Source organism: Plectropomus leopardus, chromosome 13 (assembly GCF_008729295.1).
Source record: "Plectropomus leopardus isolate mb chromosome 13, YSFRI_Pleo_2.0, whole genome shotgun sequence".
NCBI classification, from domain to species: Eukaryota; Metazoa; Chordata; class Actinopteri; order Perciformes; family Serranidae; genus Plectropomus; species Plectropomus leopardus.
The window spans coordinates 28,859,109-28,869,924 of NC_056475.1; the positions used below are offsets into that span (position 1 = coordinate 28,859,109).

A 10,816-nucleotide genomic window follows, 5' to 3' on the forward strand; every position below is an offset into this window, starting at 1 on the left:
TAGCCTTACATTACATTACATTTCTCCATCCCATTGCATCATCAGCTGTTTTCGAACCTGTAGTTCAGTTCTTTTGGTCCAGTCCAAGGGGGAAAAAGTGCATTGTTGCATTTTAGTTCTGGTTCGGTTCATGTTCACACAGACTTTTTACAAATGAACCAAGAGGAGGAAACATGAGGTTCTACTGACTGACTAACTCGCTGATTGGACAGTTTCGGTGTTTTGGCAGCCTGCATCATCAGGACCCATGTGGGGAAATTAAACTCAGCTGACTGACAGAAGTTCATGCAGCACTTTAATGCTTATGACGTGTCTATATTTATGTTCTTTAGTGTTGCAAAGAGCTCACAGAGAAATGATGAAACTATTGTTAGACTGCAAATCGATCATGTTATCAGGGCCGCTGTGGGTGCACAATAGTAATTGCAACATTCTTCTGCTCACACATTACAGAAGAAAAATCACACAACTTATATGTTCCACTGCAGAAGAAATATAGAGCAGGCATTTTTCAGCAGCAGCTGGAGGATCTACAGAGACACACATCCGCATCACCAGCTGCTAGGTCAATAATCAGGTCAATAATGATGGCTTCTGTTCTGAACCAGTTCTACGGTAATACTGATGACAGAAAGACCAGCTGTGACGTTCCTGTCCTATTGTTGAACGCCGGTATTTTTAGTAAGCTTAAGTTTTGAAAGACTTTGCTCAGCAGAGGCATCTCACTGTAATAATAACTCACGATGCCCGTAGCAGTGGCGCTGGCCTTTATCAGGATTAATCATGAGATCGCAGAGAGAGATTTCATGATGAGCAAATGGATTTATTATTGGTTCAGCTGTAAAAATCCCGCTAAATTACATGTTGCTTATCATGAAATCCTGTGGTTGAACCGCACCAGGGTTCACTTGGAAGGGAACCGAGACCCCTGTTTTCAAACAGACCAGAGTTCACTTGTTTGGTCCGCACCAGAATTTGAACGAGCTTTCACACCAATCCAAACGTACAGGACTGTCCAATGAAACAAATCAGGGTACATAAACTTAAGCCCCTAATTTTAGCTCCTTTGTCAAGTTGTCATCCCAGTCTTGGAATATATAGAAGAGTAGAGCCTTCCTACCTCCATCTTGGTGACCTGCCCATCGACCTTGTTGTGCACACACCTCATCATCTGTCATTACACCACCGAGAGGGGTATATGTGGAGAGAAAGAGAATGAAAATAAATAAATAACCAAATCTGTGTTAAAATCAGCTTGAGGAGAGCTTGTAAACATCAGCTCATGGAGGTTGCATTGAAATTCACTGTGATGCTTTGAAACTCTATTCAGTTAAAATGAACATGAGTTGAAGGCAATTAACGTTCTAATGATGTGATTACTGTAATTTAACTTTTGGCAAGAGACTTTAATAAATACAGCTGTTTGAAAGAGAAATTTGTGGATGTTTTCACAGCAATATAATAAGACTGGTATTATATTAGGGATTATCATACATTACATATTGTAAAAAAGGGTTTTACTTATTTCATATAAAAAAGGAAGTTTTCCATGTGAAAGAAGTTTATTTTAAAGGTAATTTCTTAAATGTGTATCACTGAATTTGTGCTCATTTAAAGGAAATGTAATAAGGGGCTCAATCACTTTAACCCTTTAAAACAACCCCGAGCGACGTTAGTTGATGCCTCTCACAAGTGTTTGGGAGTGATTTCATACAAAAAAATGGAGAAAAGGAAAACTTGAGAAACTTGGTAAAAAATGTTCCAAGTATGTTGCACAAGTGTAGATGCACAAGTGTAGATTTCTGTGTTTTCCTGGCACAAAAGAAAGCTATATATATATATAAACAACCAAACAACAATATAAAAACATTGTTATTGGCTATTGGCTATTTGGGGCACCAAATATGCTACAACCGTGCTACACATACCTCCCGTTGGCCGCCGTGCTGATCCTAATGAAAGACTCGTTTGTGCTGTCGCTGCCACACAGGTGGCTGATGTTGATCCGCAGGAAGAAGCGTGCAGCAACCAACTTCTCAGCAGGTGTCGGCGTCCTCGTGCAGAAACTGGTTGTAGTGGCCAGGGCGCTCTTTTTTCCCTCTTTTTCTTCCCAGCGTCATTCCTGCGTAAAACTGCCGCAGCTCGCGTCGGCTAATGCGCCACGATAAAGCTCTTGATGCAAGTCTAGCACAGTTTTAACTCACTGTCCAGCGGCTGAGCCCAAACTTGGTCAGGCTACTAACTGACAAAACTAAGAGTGTCAGTTCTCCTTCTTGTCTTGTCGCGGTCAAAGTGCTCCTTCATTTAGCAACACCTGTCACTGAATGAATGGTTCCTACCAATACTGACACAGGACAAAACAGTGACCCTTACAGGACAGGTAAGCATCCTACACACATGTTACAACAGGAGTGGCTCTTATACATGTCAAGCTACTCAGCAAGGGGGATAAATGACACTCCAAAGTTAGGCGAAAGTTTCGCAAGGAAAAACAGCACAGAGGTTGCTTGGACTCTGACCTCAAGATGTCTAAAAAATGGAAATTGGGTTCTGTGAGTCTCCCCTGTACAGAAATGTCATCTTTATGCAAGTCCTATGTATTTATTTTTTGCATCCAATAGATTTATTATTATTATTATTATTATTATTATTATTATTATATTAGGATGATAATAACAATAATACATATTTCCTTTTTTGTTTATTGCCTGTTGTATTTAAATAATTCTCCATATTGGGGTCCCTAAACATTTTTAATATTACTGCCACCTACAAGTTGTATGAATCAGAGAAAGCAACTAACCATTTGAAACTTGAGCAAATACGCTTGATTTCATTGAAAACAGGAAAAAAAGCCCAAAAATACTGACCAAAAAGTGGCAAGAAATTTTACAAAAAGCTAGAAAAACAGACAAAGAACACAAAGGGGAAAAAAATAAAAAATCAAAAAAACATAATATATATATATATATATATATATATATATATATATATAATATATGTGTGTGTGTGTGTGTGTGTGTGTGTGTGTGTGTGTGTATACTGTATGTTTATCTATCTGTCTATCTATCTATCTATCTATCTATCTATCTATATACTGTATATGTATACACACATCATAATTGCTTATTCAAAATTATGTTCCCGAATGATTGTAATTCAGTCTTGTTTGTCTTTTGTCTGTTTTTGTTTTGTTTTGTTGTTGTTTTTACTTAAAAAAATCCCAACTTTTTAAAAACCAATTTTCATGTAATTTTACTGCACTTTTTTCCTCGGTTGCTTGTAAGAAATCACGCCAATTTGCTCAGGTTTCAAAGAGTTAAACAGTGTCTCTGAGACTTCGTGTCACTGGTAAGGAAGGGGTGAACATCACTGAGGATTGTTGGATGTTGTATGTCAACAGTGACATCGAGTAATTATAAAATCATCAGCAGTCTTTTTCATTTTCATACACTCCACTTCCAGCTCTCTCAGACCACTGTCTCCTCTCACCCCATTACACCTGTTCACACTGTTTCACCTGGAATAATCCACACAGCTTTTGTTTTTGTTTTTGTTTTTTTTTCATTTCTTCTACAGCGCAGAAAATCCTCCTCAAATAAAAGATGACACTTTGAAGCTCCCCTGATTTGGCCCCCAGCGCTGCGTTTTGTAGCCATATTCTAAGTAGTAACTCCTCCCCGACACAAAACACTCTCAAGCAGCTCATTTTACTAATTGTACCCTCAGATCATTATCAAAGCACTATTTACCTCTGTGCAATATTTTAATTAGATTATAGTCTCTATTTAACCCATCATGGACTCTTTGAAGCTCTGTGTTTTTAGTGTTAAGTCCTCAGATGCGTGGTTGCGAACAAATGATGGAGGCCTTTTTAATTTAATGAGAAACGCTGCCCTTCCAGACTCAGTCTCTTTGCATCTTTTTAGGTCCCACCTACTCGTTTTTTTCGCCATTGAAATCCAGTTAATTGAAGGAGTCTTTCGCCGCTACACATGAAGGGGGACAAATTAGCATCCCTTTCTGCCCATTGGGAAGCTGAGGCAGACGTTGGTGCTTTGATGTGAGAAGCACGCTTTCAGTAGGCGGCAGGCTTCCTGAAAATGAGCTGATGGCCTGCTATTAGGTCCAAATGCAGATGCGTCCATGTGTTGCAAAACGCTTAATCTTTTAATTGATCACCTTCTGCATGGCCTGTTCTCCACACAGTTTCCCCCCAGCCGCCTGTTAATCACAATCACATTTTGAAGATGACATTCAGCAAGAGAGAGGATTACATTTTATTGTGCAAATAATTTAGAGAGGCAGTTTATGGTCAAACATTTAAAAACATGTAATAAGATTCTGAAATGCGTGTGTTTGTTTTATCAAATTAATAATCAGTAAATATTTTACTGCCCCCTCATCCTTAATTATATCACAGAAATGATTGGGAAATCTTTTTTTTTTTTAAGTTACACAGTCTCACAGCAGCTGTGTCTGTGGACCAGAGAAAACACACTCTTATGTGGCAAGGATGATTTAATGGAAGTCGATATGCTGCAGCATGGACTGATGCTATATGACTTTATCTGTAAATTAACACTGAAATAGGGAAAACTTTTTTTTTTTTCATTCACCATATTGATCTATACGCAGGCACCACTACACTGCTGCAGTAAATTCCTGCCCCAAAAGATAAACTTACCAAATAAGACAAACACAACTTTTTCAGAATTTAAAAATGCTAAAGTATGTTTAAAAGGAATCATTTTCTTTGATTGTTTTTTGTTATGTTTTGCTCCAGTCATTTCATGAACAATACTCAGAGGGTTGTTGTCTCTAAACATTAGCAAAATTACACGTGTCAATATACGAATTTGGACTACGGCTGATTTAAGAAAAAAAAGTTAAATATGAATAAAGCCTGCACCTTTTTAATTTTTTTTTTTGTTGATTTTTGTTATAAATATTTTATTTGCTATTATATTTCTTGTCCTGTTTAATTCCCATATATTTTCAGGCCAATTAGATACTCATATTTTATTCATTAGGCTAACAGTGTTGACCTGAGTCAAAATAAAAGACGAAGGAACATTTTCTTGCAGTGGGACTAAATATTTTTTCATGAATGGAATAATTCTCTGAGTTTTCAGAGACAGTTTACTCGCAGAAACACATCACTTCCATAGGCAGAGGAATTACAGGATATCTGCATCACCATAATCCTGTTGTGTTGATTTTATTCTGAAAAAGTTAGACATTTCTTCTGATGGTCGGAACATGCACTGAGGAGAATTCTGTTTTTTTACTGTTGTCATGATTGGTTTTTATTGAGAACATCAGTCCATCAAGCCTTTAGCACATGCTGCATTATTGCATGCACGAGCAATGTGCTGCACATCTGAGCGTTCACTGCACCGATGCAAACATATTTTCATCACTTTCTCTCTCTCTCTCTATCTTCTTGACAACAAAAACAAAAGGATTCATTCTCACCTGAGCAACATTTAATGAAAAATATTCTTATAACGGGATAGTTTAGTGTGAAAATAAACTGATCACTTTCGGGGATTACCTTCAGTTAGGAATTCACAGAAACCATCTGATGCACGCGCTGTCTGGTGCAAGCGCCTGAGAGCTGCTGTCATTTCTTGCTGTCTGTCTGTTTGTGGACTTAAAGCACAGCGGGCTGCAGAAACCCGCACAGAGAACAAGCAGCCTCTCATTTACAACTGAGCTGCACGCTGAGGACACCAGCTACTGAAAGTGCGTCTAACAGCCGAGGACAGAGCTCACTGTGCAGCGAACACGAATATTAATTACATATTGATGTGGCTATTTTTTAAAACGATTTTTCCAAATCATTCCTGCTCGTTTTATGTATGAAAATGTAAACAACAGGCTTTAAAAAAAGATAAAAGATGTGACAAAAAAAACGAAGCCGAGAGCCGATTCATTATTTAGCCTATTTATATATTTACAGACACAAATAGAAATGTCAGTCAAACTTGATTTACAAAATCCAAACAGTATAAACAAACGGGAAATAACAAAATATAAAAAGAAAAAAGAAAAAAATAATGATATGAAAAATTTCGGTAGGGATAGAAGTGCAAAAGGATGGGTCAGCATGACGCGTGTTCCAAAGAGCTATTCATTGGGTTATTTATCATATTTTGTACATATTTTTTCGTTTTAAATGAAATTAAAAAAAAAACAACATACGTGTTACATTTCAGAATAAACAATCGAATATTTCGTTATAACAATAAAAGGATAATAATGATAATAATAATAATAATAATAATAATAATAATAATAATAATAATAATAATAATAATAATAATAATAATAGTGTGATATATTCCGTTTTAAGAGCACGAAAATTGTCATAGCCTATACATAGAGGAAAGGGGCAATTGTTGAAAATTAAAGGGCCCCCTTTGCATGTTTGAATAAATATTAACATTATATTTTACAGTCTATTCTCCCTTATTTTCTTTCAAATCGTAACTTATATATTCGTAACGGCAGGAAAAAGAACCCGATGTGTTTATGTACAGTGCATACAGGTTGCTGCTGATATAAAACGACCGTGCAGCCTACTATAGTAGATGATCCGGGGAGCAAATGTCATCCTCGATATCCACATCGTCGTCGTTTTCCTCCAGCATGTACGAGTCCGCCTCCAGTCCGTGTTTCAGCTCCTCCGCATTCTTGTCGTTCAGTTCGCTCTCGCTGGAGTTCTCCGCGGAGCGCTCCAGCTCTCCGGGGGTCTTACGCTCGTCCTGCGCTTTCCTCAGCTGCTTCTTGTGCTTCATCCGCCGGTTCTGGAACCACGTTTTTACCTGTGCGGTGGGGTAACGGATGAGGGATGTGAATTATATAAAGTAAAATAATAAAAATAAAAAATAACATCCTAAATAGACTATGCGCAATTAGGCCCTATTGGTTTGTAAAGCAAACAAAGGCAAAAAAGGCTAAAAATAAATAAATGGGCGAAACACGGCAAAAAAGACAAAAAGGACAAAAAAAAAGAAAGAAAAGAAAAAATCCCCAAATGTATCAATTTTTGGCCATTTTTTCCACATTTTTAAAAAAAGTTTATTTCAACAGCCTAAATGACAGAATGAGATGCCCTGTCGAATATAGATTATTTATTCATTATTAAATTCACTTTATTGGCTATTTAGTTGCAGAATAACCTGTAGAATTTAAATCATCAGCTGTTTCTTTGATGTACTTTGTGTATATTATGACATTACACTGAGTTATACAGAAACAACAATTTTTCACATATAAAAACAGCAAAATTTATGTCCAATTCATTGCTCTATACAGTCCATATATTCACTTGTTGCATTTCTGTCTTCATGTTCTGTTGTATATTTATAGCCTAGACTAAATATTGTTTTACCATTTATTGATATATATATATGAGCGCGCGCGTGTGTGTGTGTGTGTGTGTGTGTATTGTTGTTGTTGTTGTTGCTGTTTCGATAGCCAATCTCTTTGGGGTATAATAGAGAAAAGAAAAAGACTAAACAAAGGAACAACATTCAGAAACGCACACAGCATCAGTGCATCTCCTTCCTCAACTGGTGTTTTCTGTTGGGTTTGTTTATGTGTGTGCTTGTGAGTGTGTGTGTACCTGAGTCTCTGAGAGGCTGAGCGCCGTGGCCAGCTCTACTCTCTCCGGCGTGGACAGGTACCGCTGGATTTCAAACCTCTTCTCCAGACCAGACAGCTGCGAGTCAGAAAAAAAACCGTCCGCGCCTTCCTGCGTCTGCAGTGCTTCCCCGGTAACTCCGCGTGGTGCTGGAACAAGGCCGGCATCTGCATCCCTACAGGTGGCAGGAGGCACTGGTTAGAAATTCTAACTTTACAAAAACAAAAAAGAAAAAAAAAAAAAAAAAAAAGGAAAAATCAAACAAATTCAATAAACGAATGGATAGATAAAAATGGAAGCAAAAAACAAGTAAACAATAAATTACAAGTAAAACATAAATTTGTCTGAGAAACTATGTCCACGCCAACGAAATCAATAGGCATTTATAGTTAAGTGATGACTATTTACCGACATGATTTTTTTTTCAGATTATTTAAAAAATAATCAGAGCTACAGAATTTCAAACGCTGGCCATGAATTAAGATGAAAATAAGTAAAAGTTGAAATTTTTTAGAACTCAGTTGTCCTGAAATAAACAAATAAATAAATAAAAACAACAATTGACTGACCTAACTGAATAAACTGCTAGTTGCTGTTATTTCTTGAGCTGCTCAGCCACTGAACATGAGAGATCAACTAACTTTCAATTTCCACCTGTATTTTATAAGTGATGGAACACATTTCAACGATCTCTGCAAAGGTTGTTGCATCCCCATACTTATTTATAAAGTTGTGTAAATCCAAAATTCATATTTTATGCATGGCTACTTTTTGTCCAGTTCAAACTGTACATCTGACAGAAGTTTCCTTGTTGCTGAAGGCCTCTCAGACTCTCTTGCTTACCAGAAGTGAAGAAGTACTGGTGATGCTCCGGCTTGTGGAGAGGATGGTGTGAGTGCGGCGCCAGTATCGGGGTTGGCATCAGTGGGTATCCATACTCCAGGATGGGCATCCGGGAGGCCAGGGAGCTACAGAACGGCGAGGGGATGACCTCTCTTAGCGGCTTGGGTTTTGTGCAATAAGATGTCCTCAATGAAAAACGACGTCGACCTCTGCGTGGGTGCCGCGGACGCGTAGTTCATACTCATGATGTTATTATTTTATTTTATTTATTTTTTAATCCCTGCCTTTAGACCTGCATCAGCATCTGCCTCCTCTCCCCAACTGTCCCAAGGCTTAAATGCAGCCCCTGAGTGTGATCAGTGAATAACACTACGTCGAGCATTACATAGATATCAGTGGGAGGGCAGATTTCCAACAAGCATTTTATTCAGAGAGAGTAGCGGATTGGGAAATTGATTCACGCTCCAGCCAATTAGAGCTCCAGATGGGCGGGGCCGGGAATCTAAGGGGCCTGCTCTTTGTTCTGGTTGGCTGAGACGCGTGCGGAGCTGGTGAAGAAAGCAAAGCAAGTCTAGAAACGCAGCGCACCTATGACCGCATGATAGTTCATGTAATGGCAACTGAAAATCCAACGAGAATCACCGCGTTGCTCTTGTGGTCGCCTAGCAACCGTGTTGTTTTTTTTCTCCAGGTTTGCGCTGCAGAATAACATTTCCGAGGAAAATTAGCCTGCTAAATGTTAATTATGAATACCAAGCAGAAGTACTCTACCTGCTAGCTCTTATGGAATCCATACAATGAGCCTGCAATATGTTGCTTATTAGGTGGCCTTTTAAACAGGAAGTCTACGCTATAATTCATAGGCTAATTGGCCGAGCGCTCTCCATGATGCTGAAAAATCTGTTTCTATTCCATGTCAGTATGCCTGCTAATTGAAATGCTTTATATTTCATTGAGTTATCATCAGTTGGTAATGGAGGATGAAATAGACTGGAATATTATGGTTATAGTTTATAGTCATCTTTAGTATATTCAGTGGTAAGTTAAAAGTGTCTTTCTCCTATAGAAAAAATATATTTTGAAATGTGTTGATGTGAAAATGAAGTTAGTATAATCTGGCTGTCCTTTCTGCCCTATTCCCTGTAGCCTATGCTATAAATGATAGGCTAGTTAGCTGTGGCTGTCCGGCGCTATCCATGGTTCTGAAATATTCTAGTCTTAGCTATGGTGAATTTTGTTTTTACAGTTTTACTTATCTGGAAGGGTCATCTATTTTCTAGTCCACATTGGTATGCATATTGGTGATGAAACTTTTTATAGCCCAGGAGCTATTCTTGGTTGAAACATTTTAATATTCCAACAGTAGTTTAAAATTATCTTTAGCATAGTCAGTGGTGAGTTAATAATGGCTTTTTCCTATAGAAAAATAAAGCTTTCATGTGTCGGTTTGGAAAATGAGTTTATGTTGTTTGGCTGTCTGAGCCTTATAGACTATATTATAACTTGTAGGCTAGTAAGTTGAAGTAGGCGAGAGATCTCCATGGTGCTGAAAATCTCAGTTTATTGTGGCATTTTTGCAGTTTTACTGATTTAGAAGGGAGATCTTATTTCTATTCCTAGCCAGTATTCCTTTTGGTGACTTAAATAAATATTATTTAGCCTAGTGGAGCCTGTCTTTGGTTATAGTCTATGACCATCTTTTAGTGGTTTCTCTTGAAGAAAAAAAAGCTCTTGATATATTTAATTGTGAGGAATAAGTTATCATATTTAGCTGTCCATCCTGCACTCTTCCGTTTAGTACTTTAAAGACTATGAAATAACTCACAAGCTAGTTAGTTGTAGCCATTGAGTTCTCTCAATGGTTCCGACAAATTCTTTTTATTGCTATGGAAGCATTGTCCCTGTTTACTTACTTAAGAATATCTCAATTCTATCCTGAGTCTGCATGCATATTGATGACTTGAAGTGTATATTTTATAGCCTATGAGCCTATCCTTGGTTGCAACATTTGAATATTCCAATGGAAGTTGAATTTTTTGCATATTAAAATGTGAGATAAGGGTAATTTTCTCCTATAGAGAAAATAAGGTTTTTGATATGTGTCTGTTGAAAATAAGTTCATATAATCTGGCTGTCTGCCCTGCAATGTTCCCTGCAGCACGGTATAGCCTATGTTATAACTGATAGGCTAGTTAGCTTTCCATGGTGCTGAAAAATTCAGTTTACTGATGTGGTAGCATTTTTTTATTGTTTTACTTATGTAGAAAAGACATCTAATATATATTCCAAGTACGTCTATTGATGACTTAAAAATTATGTGTA

At 37.6% G+C, this 10,816-nt stretch overlaps 1 protein-coding gene across 1 annotated transcript; it reads right to left on the reverse strand.

The window, feature by feature from the left end:
* Positions 1 to 6,587: 6,587 nt before the first annotated feature.
* On the reverse strand, positions 6,588 to 8,739 carry bsx (brain-specific homeobox). Its single transcript, XM_042498673.1, is given in 5 exon segments — positions 6,588 to 6,830; positions 7,634 to 7,744; positions 7,747 to 7,826; positions 8,495 to 8,663; positions 8,665 to 8,739. Coding segments are annotated over 5 exon segments (678 nt in total).
* Between the last annotated feature and the right edge of the window lie 2,077 nt (positions 8,740 to 10,816).